The 23,348-nt window shown below is 39.6% G+C and overlaps 2 protein-coding genes across 3 annotated transcripts; one reads left to right on the top strand and one right to left on the bottom strand.

Moving 5' to 3' along the window:
• Positions 1–1,216: 1,216 nt before the first annotated feature.
• LOC105725675 (heterogeneous nuclear ribonucleoprotein A1-like) lies at positions 1,217–2,574 on the bottom strand. Its single transcript, XM_064372598.1, has one exon. It carries the CDS (start codon positions 2,191–2,193, stop codon positions 1,633–1,635), a length of 561 nt encoding a protein of 186 aa, XP_064228668.1. The 5' UTR covers positions 2,194–2,574; the 3' UTR covers positions 1,217–1,632.
• LOC105725672 (guanylate-binding protein 3) lies at positions 2,463–22,723 on the top strand. 2 transcript variants are annotated; one of them, XM_012464809.3, is made up of 11 exons: positions 2,463–2,672; positions 4,549–4,757; positions 7,161–7,288; positions 8,013–8,122; positions 8,383–8,585; positions 9,238–9,480; positions 10,646–10,926; positions 11,558–11,770; positions 12,881–12,983; positions 13,211–13,404; positions 14,499–22,723. In XM_012464809.3, the coding sequence occupies exons 2-11, from the start codon at positions 4,568–4,570 to the stop codon at positions 14,625–14,627; spliced, it is 1,794 nt and encodes a 597-aa protein (XP_012320232.2). In that variant the 5' UTR covers positions 2,463–2,672; positions 4,549–4,567; the 3' UTR covers positions 14,628–22,723. The 2 variants fall into 2 exon arrangements, with proteins under 2 accessions (XP_012320232.2, XP_021522106.2); XM_021666431.2 differs by lacking the exons at positions 2,463–2,672; positions 4,549–4,757; positions 7,161–7,288; positions 8,013–8,122 and adding an exon at positions 8,140–8,261.
• The last annotated feature ends 625 nt before the right edge of the window (positions 22,724–23,348 follow it).

The following is a 23,348-nucleotide window of genomic DNA, read 5'->3' as shown; positions in this document are numbered from 1 at the left end:
CCATTCAGGACATAGGCGTAGGCAAGGACTTTATGACCAAAACACCAAAAGCATTGGCAACAAAAGCCAAAATAGACAAATGGGACCTGATCAAACTCCACAGCTTCTGCACAGCGAAAGAAACAGTCAATAGAGTTAATCGGCAACCAACAGAATGGGAAAAAATTTTTGCAGCCTACCTGTCTAACAAAGGGCTGATATCCAGAATTTACAACAAGCTAAAACAGATTTACAAGAAAAAAACAAACAAGCCCATTCAAAAATGGGCAAAGGATATGAACAGGTACTTTACAAAAGAAGACATATATGAGGCCAACAAGCACAGAAAAAATGCTCATCATCACTGGTCATTAGAGAAATGCAAACCAAAACTACATTGAGATACCATCTCACGCCAGTTAGAATGGCGATCATTTAAAAATCTGGAGACAACAGATGCTGGAGAGGATGTGGAGAAATAGGAACACTTTTACACTGTTGGTGGGAGTGTAAATTAGTTCAACCATTGTGGAAAACAGTGTGGCAATTCCTCAAGGACCTAGAAATAGAAATTCCAGTTGACCTACCAATCCCATTACTGGGTATATATCCAAAGGATTATAAATCATTCTACTATAAGGACACATGCACACGAATGTTCGTTGCAGCACAGTTTACAATAGCAAAGACCTGGAACCAACCCAAATGCCCATCGATGATAGACTGGACAGGGAAAATGTGGCACATACACACCATGGAATATTATGCAGCCATAAAAAACGATGAGTTCACGTCCTTTGTAGGGACATGGATGAACCTGGAAACCATCATTCTCAGCAAACTGACACAAGAACACAAAATCAAACACCACATGTTCTCACTCATAGGCAGGTGTTAAACAATGAGAACACATGGGCACAGGGAGGGGAGCACTATACACTGGGGTCTATTTGGGGGGAGTCGGGGGGACAGTGGGGGGGTGGGGAGTTGTGGAGGGATAGCATGGGGAGAAATGCCAGATATAGGTGAAGGGGAGGAAGGCAGCAAATCACACTGCCACGTATGCACCTATGCAACAACGTTGCATGTTTTTCACATGTACCCCAAAACCTAAAATGCAATTAAAAAAAAGAAAAAGAAAAAACCCTTTGTTGGAATGCTTTACACTTTTCACAGAACAGAAATTAAAATAACCTGTTATACAATTAGTCACAAATACAGTCCTCAAGTTTTTTGCCCATACACATGAGTATTTGTCTAAAACATCTTCTTTGTAGGAGCTAGGCCCTGCCACCACTGTGCTTGGCTGGGTTCACAAATCTGTTGTTACTTGTAGCTTCCCTATCAATTCTCTGGCTCCCCTCTCCTGCTAACCTTTTTTGCCTAATTAAAATCTTCTGTCACTGCCATAGCTACTGCTGCTACTGGAACTTCCATAGCCAACTTGGTTTCCTAGTTTGGCAAAGTATGGCCTTCACCACCGTAGGGGCCACAGCTTCAGCCTCCAAAATTTCCTCCCTTCATGGGTCCAAAATTTGAAGACTGATGGTTGTAGTTGCCAAAATTGTTGTAGCTTCCACCACCTCCAAAATTGCTTCCTTCATAACCAAATCTATTATAGCCATCCCCACTGTCACCATAAGACCACCACCACTATGACTGCCACCAAAGCCACCACGACCACTGAAGTTTCCTCCATGACAAGTTGTCATTCCCACCTGAACCACCTCCACAACCACCATCAAAGTTTTCAGAACCACTTCGACCTCTTTGGCTGGATGAAGCACTAGCCATCTCCTGCTTTGACAGGGCTTTCCTAACTTCACAGTTGTGGCCATTTACAGTACAGTATTTCTGAATGACAATCTTATCCAAAGATTCATGGTCATCAAAGGTTACAAAGGCAAAGCCCCTTTTCTTGCCACTGCCTTGGTCAGTCATGATTTCAATCACTTCAGTTTTTCCATACTGTTCAAAATAATCTCTTAGGTGATGTTCTTCAATGTCTTCTTTAATGCTGCCAATAAATATCTTTTTCACAGTTACATGGGCACCTGGTCTTTGAGAATCTTCTCTTGAGACAGCTCTCTTTGGTTCCACAAATCTTCCATCCACCTTGTGTGGCTTTGCATTCATGGCTGTATCCACCTCCTCCACAGTGGTATATGTGACAAACCCAAAGTCCCTGGAGTGCTTGGTGTTTGGATCTCTCATTGCCACAGTCCATGAGCATTCCCCATTGCTCAAAATGGCACCTCAGGCTTTCATCCATTGTTTCAAAGCTCAACCCTCCAATGAAGAGCTTTCTCCCCTATTCGGGCTGTTAAGGAGACTCTGACTTAGATATGACCACAGGGAGAAGAGAGACTTCAACGATGCTTCTTTGGTGGCATCCAAGAGCAGAAAGAAGCAAGCTGACTAACATATCTCCAAACTTCATAATTACCCCGCCTACTAGCAGAGACCAGAAATTGTATTTGTGGTTATTGAGTCAGTGCTGTGAAAGAAGTACTTTCAGTTTCATTAGGCTCTGATGCCATTACAAAGGTGGCTTACCTTCTAATTATTTGATCACTGAGGACAATCCAGAAAGCTACACAACACTGGAGGGGTGAAATAAAAGTCCAGCCATCCAGTGAAAGAAAAAAGAAGTGACAGAAACAACTTTACCTGGACCGAAGAGAAAAGAACAGGTAAGAACTCCAACTGCTTCCTCTCCAGTTCTGAAGTACCTCAGCCCAGGGACATTGAGCCTGTAAGATTGTGGCAGGGTTGGGAAGGAATTTATAAAGGTCGGTTAGTTTCCTTAAAAATGACCAGGACCAAATTAGGCCCCAGTTGAGCCTGACATGGGATACAGGTCAGATGAAATTCTGGTGCTATCAGGAGCGGCATGGCTCTAAGTGCCACAGTGATTGTGTTGAATTAGGCACCAGCAGACAGGAACTGAGAGTTTGAAATGCACTAGGATGGTCTTTCTCTTTGTTGACATTGTCTGTGTTGACTAGGGACACGATTACAATTCCATTGTCAGTGATGGAGCTTGCTGAATCCTGCTCCTACAGCAGCCAGGAAATGGAAAGAGCTGCCAATAGATTCTTTTCAAGAGAAGGAAAGAGCAGTAAATGAGAAGCAGAGTAAGCAGCCCGCTGCCACTGTTAAGACAAAGAAAGAAAGTGAAACCAAGCATGAAAGAGGAAGACTCATGAAAACAGCATACTTTTTATTACACATTTGAACTTTGTTTCAGGTTATTTCTCTAGAAACAATCCAGACTAAAGAGCTTCCTCTCCCTTTTTTTTTTTTTTTTTTTTTAAGAGAGGTAGACTAATTTTCCTATGGAATTCTCTTGTAGTGCTTCACTATTAAAGCCAGTATCTTTGCTTACCTTAACCTCTCCCATGCACTCAGACAACTTGGATCCCACCTTCTGGAAACTCTTGCCCTGAATTTCTTGACAAAACACTAGCCTCACTCATCACCTTGTCTGACAGTTCATTTGTTGGCACTTACTGGAGTGCACTCATGCATGCTCTCTCTCTCTCTCTCTCTCACCTTTCCAGTCCCTTCTCCTTCTTCTCCTCCTCCCCACTTCTATTTCTTCTCTTCCTATTTCTCTTTCTCCTACTCTACAAAATGGAGAAAACAGAAAACCTAAAGCTGTATTGCTGGAAATATATTTTCTTTTAACAACTTCCCATGTAGTTCTCTTTATGGGCCTCCTGGTCTTTTAATTCTTATTTCATGAGTTTTTTTGTTTGTTTTTTGTTTTGCTCTGTGTGTGTGTATGTGTGTGTGTGTGTGTGTGTATGTGTGTGTGTGTTTCTTGACAACATTCAGTATTGACAGTTTTGCATTCATACTCCCACTGAGTTAGAGGCTACCTTATCGTGACACTAATGAAGCTTAAGTTTCGAGGCCCTTCTCTTGCACATGCCCCTTCAAAGCCCTTGGAAAGGTCCCTAGCCATGTGTTTCACATGGTTATGTAGTCCTCTAAAATTTGCAAAAGTATGTTACATTGGTTCCACTTCCAGAATGGCACTGTGAGAAGCTTTGTGGATCCTCATTGCAGTGAAATAAGCATAACCAGTTGAAGATGGAGGAAGGAACACATTTAAAAATCCCTGGAAATTGTCCTAAGGGCATATATCAAACAATGAAACATTTATTCATGGGGGTCTTTATTCACCATAGGAATTCATGAATAAACATCAATATTGAATTTCTTACATATAGCCAGGATGTAAAAAAAATTATCTAAGTCCTATTTTATCTTTCATTTATTATCTAGTATAAAATTTTTAATAAGAATCCAAGGGAAGGTTTTCCACAATAAATTAAATGAAAGTACTAGATCACAAGAGTAGTTGACTGTTGATAAGTTACTGTCATACCAATATTTACGTTGATGACAATACTTCCATAATTTTTAAAAATGATACAGATTTCTCCTCATCTCTCTCACTGACAAACACAAAACTTTTGGCCATCCTGGGGAGTTTTGTGACTCTATCCCTTAAATGCAAAAGACTGGAAATTCTAATGAATTCCATCTCTTCCTTTGCAGACAAAACAACGCCCTGGACATGGCATCAGAGATCCACCAGACAGGTCCAATATGCCTTATTGAGAACACTAATGGGCGACTGGTGGTGAATCCAGAAGCTCTGAAGATCCTGTCTGCCATTACACAGCCTGTGGTGGTGGTGGCGATTGTGGGCCTCTACCGCACAGGCAAATCCTACCTGATGAACAAGCTGGCTGGGAATAACAAAGGTGAGTGACACCAGCAAAGCTCTACCAAGCCCTTCTTTCCCCTCACAAAGTCAGCATCCAGTTGGGCTCCTTATCTTCACTCTTCTAGAGGTTAGGAGTCAGCTCATGGCTGCTCTGAAGGTAGTGAGTTATTTCAATTGATTGTTCACCATCAGTTACAGTTGAACTCCTTGTTCTACTCTTTCCCCTCACCCTTCTCACTACTGACTGCACTTGACTAGTCTTTTCTTTTTTTTCTTGAGACAAGGTCTTGCTCTCAGCCCCAGACTGGCGTGCAGTGGCAAGATATCAGTTCACCGCAGCCTTGACTTCCTGGGCTCAAGTAATCCTCTCACCTCAGCCTCCTGAGTAGGTAGGACTGCAGGTGCATGCCAGCACACCCACCTAATTTTTGTATTTTTTGTAGAGACACGGTTTCACCATGTTGCCCATGCTGGTCTCAAACTCCTGGGCTCAAGAGATCGCCTGCCTATGTTCACATAGTAACAACAAATTTACACTGATCATTAAGATTGAAAAAACATTTCAGTCTGTATTGGATATTCTCTTTTAGTGTTTTAATATATATATAAATATAAATTTTTACCCTTGTAACCATTATTAAGTATGTAGTTCTGTGGTATTAATTAAATTCAAATTGTTGTGCAACTATCACCACCATGTATTTCCAGAACTTCTTAATCTTCCCTAACAGAAACTCTGTGCCAATTAAACAAAAGCCCCACCTACACCCATCTCCTACCACAATTCTACATTCCATTTCTATAAACCTAGGAATGTTATGCAAGTGGAGTAATTCAATATTTGTCCTTTGGTGACTGGCTTATTTTAATTCATATAATGTCTTTAAGGTTCATCAGTGTGGTAGCATGTGTCAAAATTCTTCCTTTTTAAGGCTGAGTAATTGTATGTATATACTAATTTAGCTGTTCACCTGTCAATTGGCACTTGGCTTGCTTCCACACCTTGGCTATTATAAATAATGCTGATAGGATCATGGGTGCCTGAATATCTGTTCAAGACCTTGCTTTCACTTCTTTCAGGTATATACCCAGAAGTGGAATTGCTGGCTCATACAGTCATTCCATTAAATTTTTTAAGGAATTGCTATATCATTTTCCACAATGACTGTACCACTTTACATTCCCAACAGAAATGCACAAGGGTTCTGATTTCTCTTCATACTCACCAACATTTGTTATTTTCTTTTTTTTTTTTTTTTTTGAGAGAGAGTCTCACTCTGTCGGCCAGGTTTGGCCAAGCACAGTGGTTCACATCTGTAATCCCAGCACTTTGGGAGGCTGAGGCAAGCAGATCACTTGAGCTCAAGAATTTGAGACAAACCTGGACAATATGAGGAAAGCCCATCTCTACAAAAAATACAAAAATTAGCCGGGCCTGGTGGCAGATGCCTGTAACCTCAGCTACTTGGGAGGCTGAAGTGGGAGAATTGCTTGAGCCTGGGAGGTTAAGGCTATAGTGAGCAGTGATTGCAGTCCAGCCTGGTAACAGAGTAAGACTTTGTCTAAAAAAAAAAAAATGTTTTGTAATTTTCATTATACAAGTCATTCCCCTCTATGGTTAAGTTGATTCTTAAGTAGTTTGTCCTTTTGGTGCTATGTTAAGTGGGATTACTTTCAAAATTTCCTTTTCAGATTGCTCATTGCTACTGTATAGAGATACAACTGATTTTCGCATGTTGATTTTGTATGCTGCAACTTTGCTGAATTCTTTTCATTAGTTCTAACAGTTATGTGTAATATTTAAGGTTTTCTGCATAGATCACGTCATCAATGAATAGAGGTTAACTTACATCTTCCTTTCCAATTTAGATGCTTTCTGTTTCCTTTTCTCACCTAATTACTCTGTATAGGACCTCTAGTACTTTGTGGAAAAGAAGTGGCAAAAGTGGGCATCTTTTCCTTGTTCCTAACATTAGAGGAAAATTTTCAGTCTTCACCATTGAGTGTGAAGTGGGCTGTGGATTTTTCATATATGTCCTTTATTTTGTTGAGGTAGTTTTGTTTTTGTTTTGTTTTTGTTTTTTTCTATTTCCTTTTTCTTTCTTTTTTTTTTTTTTTGAGATGGAGTCTCACTTTGTTGCGCAGGCTGGAGGGTGTGATCTCGGCTCACTGCAACCTCCACCTCCTGGGTTCAAGTGATTCTCCTGCCTCAGTTTTTTCTATTTCTAATTTGTTGATTGTTTTTATTATGCAAGGTCCTGAATCCATTTATGTATTGGATATTCAAATTTTCCTATTTTTCTGATTATAAGTAAGGTAAGTACTGATTGTGGTTTCAGTTATCTCTCTCAACATTAATTATGATGCTACATTTGCCTCAAATTTCAGAAGCACCTGTTATTAAATCTCCAGCCCTTCTTACCCCATCTCTCCTTTGCAGGCTTCTCTCTAGGCTCCACAGTGATATCTCACACCAAAGGAATCTGGATGTGGTGTGTGCCTCACCCCAAGAAGCCAGGACATACCCTAGTCCTGCTTGACACTGAGGGCCTGGGAGATATAAAGAAGGTAAGGGTCAATGATTCAATTCTGGAATAAGCCCCTCATCACTGAATATTTTATGTACTGATATTTTATCTTTTATCTCTTATCTCTTATTTTTTTCTTTTATCTCTTATTTTATCTCTTAAATATTTAATATTTTATTAAACCTTTTATCTCTGAATATTTTGTTTTTTCTTAAAGAGTTTGTATTTGACTCTAATTTGTCTTTTCATTTCTGTGTACATGTCATAAGGCCAAATTTAGCAACCAGAAGTGAGAAAAATATTCATGACAGAATCCTAGCAGAGTATGGTGGTCAACAGACAGTATTCTACTAATTACAGGTTGTAAGCTACGTGAGTTAACACAATGTATAAGGGAGCACAAATAAATCCAATGTCATGAGTCTTCTCCTGCAGAGAACTTATAATGCAGCAGCCTGAGCAAATTTAAATTGTATTTCAAGCCTTAGAATGCCTAACAACCTTGAATGTTTATTTTGAGATTATCTGCCAATGATCATAAGAGGACCTAGTGAGAATCAGTGTATGCCAAAAAAATGCTAATCAAAAAACCTGTACAGATTCCATATCCAAATAACAATCATTTTGTTTGGATTTGGGTTCTTTTCATAGGTCATTAGTCTTCAAAGAAAACTCTAACTTATGATATACTTTTACTACTATTACTCTGAAAAGTACTGTGACAATGAAACTTGCTCCTGACCCAAATGTGTATTGACTTCTAGGGTGACAACCAGAACGACTCCTGGATCTTCGCCCTGGCCATCCTCCTGAGCAGCACCTTTGTGTACAATAGCATGGGAACCATCAACCAGCAGGCCATGGACCAACTACAGTATCCTTTTCTGACTCAGAACAACACCGAGGTCAGAGGGACACCAGTATTCATAAGCAAGCTGCCTGTGAATCCTCATCAATCAAGCTCAAAAGGAGAAAACATAAAGAATAATGCAAGTACAGGGAAGAGATTCCATGTATCCACTTTAGACTTGACAGGTTAAGAGCAAAGGAAAATGGAAGGTTTGGGAATATGTTGAAATAATATGGGATGAGGTCCCTGTTCATTTTGCCACATTTCCTTAGTTAGCTGCTCAGCTATGTGACAGAGCTCACAGATCAAATCCAGTCAAAATCCTCACCTGGTGAGAATGACTATGAGATTGAGGATTCAGCTGACTTTGTGAGCTTCTTCCCAGACTTTGTGTGGACACTGAGAGATTTCTCCCTGGACTTGGAAGTACATGGACAACCCATCACAGCAGATGAGTACCTGGAGTACTCCCTGAAGCTGAAGCAAGGTAACAGGGATGTATCATTGATAAATGAGGATGACAAAACACTAGAAATTATCATTTTTTAGTTTACTATTGATTGTTTTCTTACATTTACAGTTTTCTATATCTCTAGCTTGCTGTTCTTAAGAATTAATGCTTGCTATTAGCAATAGCACAGACTTTTTTTAAAAAAAAGGAATTAATGCTTGCTGCATATCTGAATTAATAGATTAGATTTTTAATTATATTCTCCCATGTTCTAAAATAGATTTATCTTTCTTTCATTTCTCCCTATTTTATAATTTAGGTAAATTTTATCTCTGTATGTAGGGTTTGTGATTCTGTATTTAGCCTAAAATATGAAGGACAATAGATATTTATTTAAAGAACATGGATTAAATATGAACAGTGTACTAGTCCAAGTGTTGGAAAACCGCAGCCTAAGACAAATGATGGCCAATCTTGCCTGCCAGCTGTATTTGTAAATGAGATTTTTTGGGAAGAATGCTATGACTATTCATTTACATATTGTCTAAAGCTGTTGTCATGCACTCCAATAACAGAGTTGAGTACTTGGAAAAGAGACCACTTAGCCTGCAGAGCCTAAAATATTTACTACTTGACCTTTTACAGAAAAATTTATATCAGGGCAAATTTCTTTATTATGTTTTTCTAGGTACCAGTGAAAAAGATAAAAATTTTAATCTGCCCCGACTCTGTATCCAGAAGTTCTTCCCAAAGAAGAAATGCTTTGTCTTTGATCGACCTGTTAATGGCAAGAAGCTTGCCCAGCTCGAGAAACTGCATGATGAAGAGCTGGACCCCGACTTTGTGCGACAAGTAGCAGACTTCTCTTCCTACATCTTTACCAATTCCAAAACTAAAACTCTTTCAGGAGGTATCAAGGTCAACGGGCCTCGTAAGTCCTCTTCCTAGTACTTCCACTCATTGTTAAAACTAAAGGATGGCCAGTCATGGTGGCTCACGCCTCTAATCCCAGCACTTTGGGAGGCCGAGGCGGGAGGATCACTTGAGGCCAGGAGTTCGAGACCAGCCTAGCCAGCATGGCAAAACTGTGTCACCACTAAAAATACAAAAAAAAAAATTAGCCGGACATGGTGGCACTTGCTTGTAATCCCAGCTACTTGAGGGGCTGAGGCAGGAGAATTGCTTGAACACAGGAGGCAGAGGTTGCAGTGAAACAAGATCGTGCCACAGCACTCCAGCCTGGGTGACAGAGGAAAAAAAAAGAAGACAACAAAAGGAGCATGAAATAACTCCACCTAGTTTCAGTACTGAAAAATCCGAATCTATTGCTACATCTGTTAAATTCTAGATGGCACCGACATTTCTAATAGATTTTGTTAGTCAATTTCTTGGTGGGAAAAGATAGAAAAAGCAAAGGAAAAATGTTTTATTACTTAAAATTGCCACAGTAAACTGGGCCTGCACTGTACAATACAGTGGCCACTAGACAAGTGGGGCTATCTAAATGTAAATGTAAATTAATTAAAATAAGGAAAATTTTAAAGTCAATTCACATGGCTATATTTGAAAGGCTTATATCTACATGGACTTAGTGCCTAGCATACTGAATAGCACATACCGAAAACTTCCACGATTACAGAACGTTTTCTTGGACAATGCTATGATAAAATAAACCAAATGGAGGACTTCTTTTGATTAGGAGAGTATCATTTGTTCCATAAGTATTGATCAAATACTACTATGAATAGGCTGAGGATACAGTCATAAGTGAAATAGCTATAGTTTCCTTTCCTGATGGTGCTTGGGGTTAAAATGGATGCAAACATTCAACTACAACAGGCCTATGCCATCTAGAACAAGGATTCTCAAATGTTGATATGCATACATATCATCTGGGGAGCTTACCCAGATAAAAAACTCTAGTTCAGTAGATTTGGGGCAGAGGCTGACAATCTGCATTTCCAGCAAGCTCCCAGGTGATGATGAGGACATTGATGCTGTGAGAAAAATAGGTGGTGATTGACATGTTCAGAATAACACAGAACAGGGAGTTTTCTTTAGTACAAGAAACATTATCATTTGTTCTCCATATGCAGGTCTAGAGAGCCTGGTGCTGACCTATGTCAATGGCATCAGCAGTGGGGATCTGCCCTGCATGGAGAATGCAGTCCTGGCCTTGGCCCAGATAGAGAACTCAGCCGCAGTACAAAAGGCCATTGCCCACTACGACCAGCAGATGGGCCAGAAGGTGCAGCTGCCCACGGAAACCCTCCAGGAGCTGCTGGACCTGCACAGGGCCAGTGAGAGAGAGGCTATTGAAGTCTTCATGAAGAACTCTTTCAAGGATGTGGACCATCTGTTTCAGAAGAAATTAGAGGTAATTTTTCTGTCACATTTACATGGATTTGGATTTGGGAAGGCAAAGTACTACTAAGAAATGAAATTGGCATTTATTTTGAGAGAAATAGTTATTCTAGATTTTAAAATGGTGACAGCTAGCTCTTGGTAATCATGATAATCAGAAAAAAAACAATTTTATTACTTCAGATTCAAAGTTTAAAAACATTGCTTATCAATAAATGCTCTTTTCTTTATTAAATGCATGTAACTGACAATCAAAGCTTCTAATCAAATTACCTGCCCACTCTTCTCAGACTGATTTGATATTCTAGCCAAATGCAAAGAAAATTTTCATCCTAGTTATCTTGAGCAGGCTTCTGTTCAGCCACATTTATTTCATGTAACATCATTACCCCAATATGAAAAAGCAGAGTTTTCCTCTAACAGTTGACATAAAGCTATCAATCTCCACCCTGAAACCCACCTCCAAGGAGAAAGCAACTTCAGTAGAAAGTGGGGTCAGGAGGAAGAGTGTGGTCCTGCTAGGGAGACTGTCAGTTTCTCCAGAGTCACTGACTTTTTATTTTCAGAAGTCTTTCCTGAAATTCTAAGGTCAAGCCAGCATCCTTTTCCTGTTACTCTTTTTACTTCCTGTTTTTACATTAAAGGCCCAGCTAGACAAAAAGCGGGATGTCTTTTGTGAACAGAATCGGAAAGCATCATCGGATCGTTGCTCAGCTTTACTTCAGGACATTTTCAGTCCTCTAGAAGAAGAAGTGAAGGCGGGAATTTATTCTAAACCAGGGGGCTATCGTCTCTTTATTCAGAAGCTACAAGACCTGAAGACAAAGTACCATGAGGAACCAAGGAAGGGGATACAGGTAACCAAGATTCATCTGTCATTTATGGAAGGCTGCTGACCTGCCTCCTGCAAACACCAAGGTGACCAAGCTTCATTGCACACAGATGTGCTTTTCTGTCTGCATAACATTCACACTTTCATTTAATAACATATGCAAAGAGGCTGTTATACCAGATATGTCCCAAGTGCTCATTAAAAAGAATGCAGTCAGCAGGCATGGTGGCTCAAAGCCTGTAATCCTAACACTTTGGGAGATGGAGGTGGGCAGATTACTTGAGCTCAGGAGTGTAAGACCAGCCTGGGCAACATGGTGAAACCTGTCTCTAGTAAGACAAGTTTCAGGCAGGCACTGTGGTGCACGCCTGTAGTCCCAGCTACTCAGAAGGCTGAGGCAGGAGAATTGCTTGAGCCCAGTAGATAGAGGTTCAGTGAGCCAAGATTGCACAGCACTCCAGCCTGGGCAACAGAGCCACACTCTGTCTTTTAAAAATTCGTTAATTAATTAATTAAAGAGAGAGTGCAGTTAATTAACTATTGAGTTATAAACTCAATTATCAGATTAACCACCAAGCTGTTATCATGATCGTTACAGCTGGATTTTTTCTGTTCCAAGAGACAGAAACCCAATGATGGTTGCTTTAAAAAAAAAAAAAAAAGGGTAATTTATCATTTTAGGCTTCAAACTGGATGTAAAGGACATCTGGATACAAGATTTCAAATAATGTGGTGATTTGCCTCTTTGCCTGATGTCCTCCCTGCATCCCCACACTTCTCTCCCTCTCTTCCTCCCTCTATCTGAGTCACTCTGATTTGCTCTGTTAATGAGGACTTCATTCTCCAGCAAGTTCAGCCATATGGAACCACATTTAGAGCTCTCAGTTTGAAAAGGACAAGGAATCCTATTTCCCAGTATCTATATCATCCTCTTAAATAAGACTCTGCTAAGTAAGGTAATCTGATTGGCCAGCTTGGAGCATGTATCTGCACCTGCAATAGGGAATCTTGACCACTGTATACACCGGGGCGAAGAGGAAGAATTCCAGAAGAAAAGATGGTGAGCAGACAAACAGTAACACCTGCTTACAGCCATTTCCCACTGCTCACTCTGTGTTCTCTGGGTCTAATTAAGGCTGAAGAGATTCTGCAGACATACTTGAAATCCAAGGAGTCTATGACTGATGCGATTCTACAGACAGATCAGACTCTCACAGAAAAGGAAAAGGAGATTGAAGGTAAGGAGCGCGTCAAAGGATCAGATTATCCTAAAGCTCTTCAAATTTTAAATAATTTGACTGGATAAACCTAAGTTCCATAAACTAAAGCAAGATGTGTCTTACCTGCTGAGGTCATCTCTGAGAAGAGCATATGCAGTCAGCAGCAACAATGGCGGGTAAGTGTGTAAGGAAGAATAAGACAACAAGATAACCTCACACAAATTTTTCTTCTTTTTCCTCCACAGCGGAACGTGTGAAAGCTGAATCTGCACAGGTTTCAGCAAATATGGTAGAGGAAATGCAAATAAAGCATCAGCAGATGATGGAAGAGAAAGAGAAGGGTTACCAGGAACATGTGAAGCAATTGACTGAAAAGATGGAGAGGGAGAGGGCCGAGTTGATGGAAGAGCAAGAGAGGACCCTTACTAGTAAACTTCAGGTATCTAATTGTATCACCTTGTAGTTTCTGTTTTTCTGTTTTCTCTCTATTCTTCTTGATCACAAACTTACTATGGCAGAGAGAACATAAAGCCCAGGGGAAGGATTCTACTTGCTTACTTGTACTTTCTTATTTCTGTCTGTCTGACCTGAACTGGCCACTACCTACATGTGGTCACTAAAAGTTTATTTGCAGGGTGTCACATTCAGTCCTTTTTTAGTATGCCCTTCCATTTATCATGACTGTCATATGCTAGGCATCATAAAAATGCCTTATCTGTATCTCTTGCTTAATACCATATGAAGCAAGAACTTTATCCCTATTACTTAGGAGAGGAAACAGATGTTCAGAAAATATTAAATAACTTTTATAGGGTCACACAGCTAGTAAATATCTGACCCAGCTTCAGCACTTAGTGGAATCCACAGTAGTATTTTTTTCTATCCCATCTAGTATGACTTTGGCTCTAAAAGAACTTTTATGAGTAGAAGGACTCCCTAACCCTCACACTTGTAGGACAGTCTAACACTTGCCTGTTTTCTGTGCCCTACTCACAGTTTCTGTTGAGTCGGGAGCTATGTGCAGAATTTCTATATGGTAAGTCTGGCACTGGGATTTCCTTATCCATCTTCTGCTACCCCTGCCACCAGAGAGTAGAGACTTAGATCAAATTTCCTGATCTAAGATTCATATACATCATATTTTGAGAATACCTTATTTCTGTATTACGTGTATATACAATAATATGTGTGTAGGTAGGTGTATTAAAAAGTCTATAATGCATAGGGAAGATGTGAAGTCAAATATATTATTAAGATTGCCCACAAAGGTTTTGTATAATTAATAGAAGAAAAAAAGCAAGACCTTCATCAATAGAGCAGAAGACATAAGCTGCAACTCCTTTGGCTGTAGAAACCCCAGGAGAAACAATCACGGAGCTCAAATGCCCAAGGAACACTATAATGAAAATCAAGGATAGAGAAAATTTCAAGAAAAAATTAAGTAGTAAATAAATCAATGCATGTGGAAACTAGATAGCTCACAGAGATTTACTTAATGGTACACTTATTTAGCCTCCATTTGTTTCTTTTTAGGAACAGACTCGACTACTGAAGGAGAGATGCCAAGGTGAAAGCACCCAACTTCAAAATGAGATACAAAAGCTACAGAAGACCCTGAGGAAAAAAACCAAGAGATATGGGTTCCATAAGCTAAAGATCTAAACAATGGAGCTTTTCTGTCACCCTGACCCAAGGCGTAACTGAAACAATTTTAGTATCTGGAACAAGTATCACTACATTTGATAATAATTAGATCTTGCATCATAACACTAAAAGTTTACAAGAACATGCTGTTCAATGATCAAAATCATGTTTTTTCCTTAAAAAGATTGTAAATTGTGCAACAAAGATGCATTTACCTCTGTATCAACAGAGGAGAGGTCATGAGTTGTTGTCTCTCAGGAGTTTATTCTTCCAGATGACCACTGGATACTGAGGAAAGTCTTAGGTAAAAGTCTTAAGACATATTTGGGCACAGGTGCACAATGGGTCCCAATATCAGAAACAACCATCCCAGCTTCCTATGGAAGACAGTGTAAAGTTCTCCATTATATCAAGGCTACAAGGTCTATGAAAAATAATGTGATTTCTGGACATTGTCCATGGATAATTCTCACTGATGGATCTCAAGCTAAAGCAAACCACCTTATACAGAGATCTAGAATTTTTTTTTGTTTAGGTTTCATCCTGAGTATTATATTTTCATTATGATTGTAAATGGCATCTTTACATTTTACTGCATTACAAGTACATTACAATATTGGTTTTTGTTAATTGAACTTATTTAGCAAACATGCTATACAATTTTACTAATTATGATAGGTTTTACAGATTAATTTTCTATGTAGACAGTTGTATCATTTGGCAAATAATAAGAATTTTGTTCCTTTCTATTCAATTCTTCTCTCTCTCTCTCTCTCTCTCTCTCTCTCTCTCTCTGTCTGTCTCTTTCTCTCTCTCTCTCTTTGAACTTTTCTCACGTTAGGGCTCAGCTTTCCAAACAACCTTAAAGAGAAAGGGTGATAGTGGATATTCATGTTGTATTTCTGCTCTTTATTATTATTATTATACTTTAAGTTCTGTGGTACACGTGCAGAATGTGCAGGTTTGTTACATAGGTATACACTTGCCATGGTGGTTTGCTGGATCCATCACCCCATCATCTACATTAGGTATTTCTCCTAATGTTATCCCACCCCAAGCCCCTCACCCCCCTGCTATCCCTCCCCAGCCCCCCAGCCCCTTAAAGGCCCCAGTGTGTGATGCTCCCCTCCTGTGTCCATGTGTTCTCATTGTTCAACACCCACTTTGAGTAAGAACATGTGGTGCTTGGTATTCTGTTCTTGTGTCAGTTTGCTGAGAATGATGGTTTCCAGCTTCATCCATGTCCCTGCAAAGGACATGAACTCATCCTTTTTTATGGCTGCATAGTATTCCATGGTGTATATGTGCCACATTTTCTTTATCCAGTCTATCATTGATGGGCATTTGAATTGGTTCCAAGTCTTTGCTATTATAAACAGTGCTGCAATAAACATATGTGTGCATGTTTCCTTGTAATAGAATGATTTATAATCCTGGGTATATACATAACCAGTAATGGGATTGCTGGGTCAAATGGTATTTATACTTCTAGATCCTTGAGGAATTGCCACACTGTCTTCCACAATGGTTGAACTAATTTACACTCCTACCAACAGTGTAAAAGCATTCCTATTTCTCCACATCCTCTCCAGCATCTGTTGTCTCCTGATTTTTTCTTTTCTTTTTTTTTTTTTTTGAGATGGAGTCTCGTTCTGTTGCCCAGGCTGGAGTGCAGCTGACTGCAACCTTTGCCTCCTGGGTTCCAGTGATTCTCCTACCTCAACCCCCCCAACCACCACCCACCAAGTAGCTAGGATTAAAGGCACACATCACCATGCCTGGCGAATTTTGTATTTTTAGTAGACATGGGGTTTCACCATGCTGCCAGACTGGTCTCAAACTTCTGATCTTGTGATCTGCCCGCCTTGGCCTCCTGAAGTGCTGGGATTACAGGCGTGAGACACCGCGCCTGGCAAGGTTTCCTGATTTTTTAATGATTGCCATTCTAACTGGCATGAGATGGTATCTCAATGTGGTTTTGATTTGCATTTCTCTAATGACAAGTGATGATGAGTTTTTTTCATATGTTTGTTGGCTGTGTAAATGTCTTCTTTTGAGAAGTGTCTGTTCATATCATTTGCCCACTTTTTGATGGGGCTGTTTGTTTTTTTCTTGCAATTTTGTTTAAGTTGTTTGTAGATTCTAAATAATAGCCCTTTGTCAGATGGGTAGATTGCCAAAATTTTTTCCATTCTCTTGGTTGCTGGTTCACTTTAATGAGAGTTTCTTTTGCTATGCAGAAGCTCTTTAGTTTAATTGGATGCCATCTGTCTATTTTGGCTTTTGTTGCCATTGCTTTTAGTATTTTAGTCATGCAGTCCTTGCCTATGCCTATGTCCTGAATGCTATTACCTAGGTTTACTTCTAGCGTTTTTATGGTGTTAGGTCTTATGTTTAAATCTTTAATCCATCTGGAGTTAATTTTTGCATAAGGTGTAAGACAGGGATCCAGTTCCAGCTTTCTGCATATGTCTAGCCAGCTTTCCCAACACCATTTATTAAATAGGGGATCCTTTCCCCATTGCTTGTTTTTGTCAGGTTTGTCAAAGATCAGATTGTTGTAGATGTGTGGTGTTATTTCTCAGGCCTCTGTTTTGTTCCATTGTTCTATATCTCTGTTTCAGAACCAGTACCATGCTGTTTTGATTACTGTAGATTTGCAGTATAGTTTGAAGTCAGGTAGCATGATGCCTCCAGTTTTTTTGTTTGTTTGTTTGTTTGTTTTTACTTAGAATTGTAATGGCTGTGTGGGCTTTTTTGGTTCCATATATAATTTAAGGTGTTTTTTTTCCAGTTCTGTGAACAAACTAAATGGAGATAGCATCGAATCTATAAATTACTTTGGACAGTATGGCCATTTTCACAATATTAAATCTTCCTAACCATGAGCATGGAATGTTTTTCCATCTGTTTGTGTCCTCTCTTATTTCCTTGAGCAGTGGTTTATAGTTCTCCTTGAAGAGGTCCTTCACATCCCTTGTTAGTTGTATTCCCAGATATTTTATTCTCCTTGTAGCAATTACGAATGGGAGTTCACTCATGATTTGGCTCTCTGTTTGTCTGTTAGTGGTGTATAGGAATGTTTGTGATTTTTGCACATTGATTTTATATCCTGAGACTGCTGAAGTTGCTTATCAGCTTAAGGAGATTTGGGGCTATGACGATGGGGTCTTCTAAATACACAATCATGTCATCTGCAAATAGAGGCAATTTGACTTCCCCTTTTCCTAATTGAATACCCTTTATTTCTTTTTCTTGCTTGATTGCCAGAACATCCAATACTATGTTGAATAGGAGTGATGAGAGATGGCATCCTTGTCTTGTGCTGGTTTTCAAAGGGAGTGCTTCCAGCTTTCACCCATTCAGTATGATATTAGCTGTGGATTTGTCATAAATAAGTCTTATTATTTTGAGATACATTCCATCAATACTTAGTTTATTGAGAGTTTTTAGCATAAAGCACTGTTGAATTTTGTCAAAGGCCTTCTCTGCATCTATTGAGATAATCATGTGGTTTTTGTCTTTGGTTCTGTTTATGTGATGAATTACATTTATAGATTTGCCTATATTGAACCAGCCTTGTATCCCAGGGATAAAGCCAACTTGATCATAATGGATAAGCTTTTTGATGTGCTGTTGCATTCGGTTGCCAGTATTTTATTGAAGATTTTTGCATCGATGTTCATCATGGACGTTGGCCTGAAATTTTCTTTTTTAGTTGTGTCTCTGCCAGGTTTTGGTATCAGGATGATGTTGGTCTCATAAAATGAGTTAAAGAGGATTCCCTCTTTTTGTATTGTTTGGAATAGTTTCAGAAGGAATGGTACCAACTCCTCTTTGTACCTCTGGTAGAATTTGACTGTGAACCCATCTGGTCCTGGATTTTTTTTTTTTGGTTGGTAGGCTATTAATTGCTGCTTCAATTTCAGACCTTGTTATTGCTCTATTCAGTCATTTGACTTCTTCCTTGTTTAGTCATGGGAGGGTGTTAAGTGTCCAGGAATTTATCCATTCTTCTAGATTTTTTGGTTTATTTATATAGAGGTGGTTACAGTATTCGCTAATGGTAGTTTGTATTTCTGTGGGATCAGCAGTGATATCCCCTTTATCATTTTTTATTGCATCTATTTGATTCTTCTCTCTTTTCTTTTTTATTAGTTTTGCTAATATTTTGTTGATCTTTTCAAAAAACCAGCTCCTGAATTCATTGATTTTTTTGAAGAGTTTTTCCTGTCTCTGTCTCCCTCAGTTCTGCTCTGAGCTTAGTTATTTCTTGACTTCTGCTAGCTTTTAAATTTGTTGATTCTTGCTCCTCTAGTTCTTTTACTCATGACATTAGGGTATTGATTTTAGATCTTTCCTCGCTTCTCATGTGGGCACTTAGTGCTATAAATTTCCCTCTGCTCACTGTTTTAAATGTGTCCCAGAGATTCTGGTACATTGTGTCTTCATTCTCATTGGTTTCAAAGAACATCATTATTTCTCCCTTTATTTCATTATTTATCCAGTAGTCATTCAGGAGCAGGTTGTTCAGTTTCCATGTAATTGTGCAGTTTTGAGTGAGTTTCTTAATCCTGAGTTCTAATTTGATTGCAGTGTGGTCTGAGAGACTGTTTGTTATGATTTCTGTTCTTTTGCATTTGCTGAGGAGTGTTTTACTTCCAATTATGTGGTCAGTTTTAGAATAACTGTGATGTGATGCCAAGAAGAATGTATATTCTGTTGATTTGAGGTGGAGAGTTTTGTAGATGTCTACTAGGTCCACTTGCTCCAGATCTCAGTTCAAGTCCTGACTATCTTTTTTAATTTTCTGTCTCATTGATCTCTCTAATATTGACAGTGGCATATTAAAGTCTCCCATTATTATTATATGGGAGTCTAAGTCTCTTTGTAGGTCTCTTAAGAACTTGCTTTATGAATCTGGGTGCTCCTGTGTTGGGTGCATATATATTCAGGATAGTTCGATCTTTTTGTTTCATTGATCCCTTTACCATTATGTAATGCCCTTCTTTGTCTCTTTTGATCTTTGTTGGCTTAAAGTCTGTCTTATGAGAGACTAGGAATGCAATGCTTGCTGTTTTTTGTTTGTTTGTTTGTTTTTTGCTTTCCATTTGTTGGTAAATCTTCCTCCATTCCTTTATTTTGAGCCTATGTGTGTCTTTGCATGTGAGATGGGTCTCCTGAATACAGCACACTGATGGGTCTTGACGCTTCATCGAATTTGCCAGTCTGTGTCTTTTAATTGGGACATTTAGCCCATTATTTAAGGTAAATATTGTTATGTGTGAATTTGATCTTGCCATTATGATGCTAGCTGGTTGTTTTGCCCGTTAGTTGATGCGGTTTCTTCATAGTGTCAATGGTCTTTACAATTTGTTATGTTTTTGCAGGGGCTGGTACTGATTGTTCCTTTCCATGTTTAGTCCTTCCTTCAGGAGCTCTGGTAAGGCAAGCCTGGTGGTGACAAACTCTCTCAGCAGTTGCTTGTCTGTAAAGGATTTTCTTTCTCCTTCCCTTATGAAGCTTAGTTTGACTGGATATGAAATTCTGGGTTGAAAATTCTTTCTTTAAGAATGTTGAATATTGGCCCCAACTCTCTTCTGTCTTGTAGGGTTTCTGCCAAGGGACCTGCTGTGAGTCTGATGGGCTTCCCTTTGTGGGTAGCCCAACCTTTCTCTCTGCCTGCACTTAGTATTTTTTTCTTCATTTCAACCCTTGTGAATCTGACGATTATATGTCTTGGGGTTGCTCCTCTCAAGGAGTATCTCTGTGATGTTCTCTGTATTTCATGAATTTCAGTGTTTGCCTATCTAGGTTGGGGAAGTTCTCCTGGATAATGTACTGAAGAGTGTTTTCCAACTTGGTTTCATTCTTCCCATCACTTTCAGCTATACAGATCAAATGTAGATTTAGTCTTTTCACATAATCCCCTATTTCTTGGAGGCTTCGTTCATTTCTTTTCACTCTTTTTTTCTCAAATCTTGTCTTCTTGCTTTACTTCATTGAATTGATCTTCGATCTCTGATATCCTTTCTTTTGCTTGATCCAGCTATTGAAATTGTGTATGCTTCACAAAGTTCTCGTTCTGTGTTTTTCAGCTCCATCAGGTCATTTATGTTCTTCTCTACACTGGTTATTCTAGTAATCATTTTGTCTAACCTTTTTTCAAAGTCCTTAGCTTCCTTGCATTGGGTTAGAACATGCTCCTTTAGCTCAGAGAAGTTTGTTATTACCCACCTTCTGAAGCCTGCTTCTGTCAATTCATCAGACTCACTCTCTGTTCAGTTTTGTTCCCTTGCTGGTGAGGAGTTGTGATCCCTTGGATCAGAAGAGGCATTCTGGTTTTTCGAATTTTCAGCCTTTTTTCTCTGGTTTCTTCCATCTTCATGGATTTATCTACCTTTGGTCTTTGAAGTTGGTGACCTTTGGATGGGGTCGCTGAGTAGATGCCCTTTCTGTTGATGTCAAAACTATTTCTTTCTGTTTGTTAGTTTTTCCTTCTAATAGGCCCCTCTGCTGCAGCTCTGCTGGAGTTTGCTGGAGGTCCAGACCCTGCTTGCCTAGGAATCACCAGCTGGGGCTGCATAACAGCAAAGTTTGCTCCTATTCCTTCCTCTGGTAGCTTCCTCTGGTAGCTTCATCCCAGGAGGGTACCAGCCAGATGCCAGCCAAAACTCTCCTATATGAGGTGTCTGTCAGCCCCTGCCAGTCAGGATACACAGGGGTCAGGGAGCCACTTGAGGAGGCAGTCTGACCTTTATCAGAGCCCGAATGCTGTACTGGGAAATCTGCTGCTCTCTTCAGAGCTACTGGGCACGGACATTTTGGTCTGCTGAAGTTTAACCCACAACCGCCCCTTTTCCCAGGTGCTCTGTCCCAGGAAGGTGAGGGCCTTATTTATAAGTCCCTCACGGGTTGCTGCCTTTTTTCAGAGTTGCCCTGCCCAGTGAAAAGGGAGTCTAGTGACACAGTCTGCCTACAGAGGCCTTGCTCTGCTGTCATTGGCTCCACTCTGTTCAAATTTCCTGGTGACTTTGTTTACACAGGCAAGGTTAAAACTGCCTACTCCAGCCTCAGCAATGATGCATACTACTCCCCACATTGAGCTCAAAACGTCCCAGGTTGAGCTCAGACTGCTGTGGTGGCTGTGAGAATTTCAAGCAAGTGGAACTTAGCTTGCTGGTTTTCATGGGCATGGTACCTGCCAAGCCAGATCACTTGGCTCCCTGGCTTCAGTACCCTTTTTCAGAGGAGTGAATGGTTCTGTCTTGCTGGCATTCCAGGCACCACTGGGGTATGAAAAAAAAAAAAACTGCTGCAGCTAACTTGGTGTCTTCCCAAATGGCCACCCAGTTTTGTGCTGGAAACCCAGGGCCCTGGTGTTGTAGGCACCAGAGGGAATATCCTGGTCTGCACATTGTGAAGATCATGGGAAAAGTACAGTATCTAGGCCAGAGTGCCAGGAACAGTCCCTAATGGCTTCCCTTGGCTAGGAGAAGGAATTCTCCCGCCCCTTGTGCTTCCTGGGTGAGGCGATGCCCTACCCTGCTTTGGCTTGCCCTCCTTGGGCTGCACTCACTGTCCAACAGTCCCAATGAGATGAACCAGGTACCTCAGTTGGAAATTCAGAGATTACCTGCCTTCTATGTCACTCTTGCTGGGAGCTGCACACCGGAGCTCTTCCTATTCGTCCATCTTGCCAGCAATCCCTAGAATCTCATGTTTTCCATAGGAAGGTAGAAGAAATCATTAGCATGAATAGGAATTGAATCATCAACAAATGGGCTAACAAAGAAATCTTTTCTTTCTTGTTCAATTCATCTAGATTATAACTTTAATGGAACACTTTGGACCTTTAGGCAATTGACGCTGAATTAAATAATCACATAACAATTTTGCACTGTGTAATTTTAGTAATGTATAATTTGCAATGATTCACTTTAATTGATGATAGATAATATGTTAGAAAAATGGAACTAGTTTAATTATTTGATTGTTTTAATCCTAAAGCATAGGCTAGTCTTTTCCTAATTCTTAAAGGTCATACTTGAAATCCTGCCAAGGGAATATGGAATTTTTTTGACTAATAAAATAATTCTCTTGTTATTACTTAGCATACATAGACTTCATCCCAATTGTCAAAAGTCCTAGGTAAGTGGTTGACATTTCTTACAGCAATTAAAGATTGGTTTTGAACTAGAAATAAAATAAGTTTCACTAGGTTTTTCATTTCCTTTTTTTTTTTTAAGCTTTTCACCAAAAAATAAGATTTGAGTCTTTATACGAATGGTTGGCTAACTTTTCTGTAAATACCAGATACTGATTATTTATGGCTTTGCAGGTCATAGTCTCTGTCTCAACTACTAAACTCTGCATATAGTCCAAATGCAGCCATAGACAATACATATGTAAATGGATGGGGCTATATTCTAATAACACTTTATTTTCAGAAACAGGTGACCACACAAACTATAGTTGGCAGATCTTTGTTTTATAGAAACATTGGTCAAAGTTATATTATATACCTGCCTTATTTTACTTACATTTATAAGAATCATAAGGATTAGACTGTATATGTTAGAATCTTGAAATAATTATATGGTGTTTCAAAATATTACACGATTAATCCTGAGAGAACCCATAGACCCTCTGAAGGAAGCGGACTGCTCCTGCAGGACCCACTAGACCCCCAAATACTGTAAGTGCCCCAACTACAAAAGTGGGAAAGGGAGACCCTCC

The sequence above is a fragment of the Aotus nancymaae genome, unplaced genomic scaffold, assembly GCF_030222135.1.
Source record: "Aotus nancymaae isolate 86718 unplaced genomic scaffold, 86718_ANA_hifiasm-v0.15.2.pri h1tg000007l, whole genome shotgun sequence".
NCBI lineage: Eukaryota > Metazoa > Chordata > Mammalia > Primates > Aotidae > Aotus > Aotus nancymaae.
This window is presented reverse-complemented; position numbering and strand designations above follow the sequence as displayed.

Excerpts from the sequence above, each read along its gene's own strand:
- LOC105725675 (XM_064372598.1), bottom strand. The coding sequence starts at position 2,193 with ATGAGAGATCCAAACACCAAGCACTCCAGGGACTTTGGGTTTGTCACA.
- LOC105725672 (XM_012464809.3), top strand. The coding sequence starts at position 4,568 with ATGGCATCAGAGATCCACCAGACAGGTCCAATATGCCTTATTGAGAAC. Across the intron at positions 4,758-7,160 it reads GCTGGCTGGGAATAACAAAG|GCTTCTCTCTAGGCTCCACA; the intron begins GTGAGTGACACC and ends TCTCCTTTGCAG. Across the intron at positions 11,771-12,880 it reads AACCAAGGAAGGGGATACAG|GCTGAAGAGATTCTGCAGAC; the intron begins GTAACCAAGATT and ends GGTCTAATTAAG.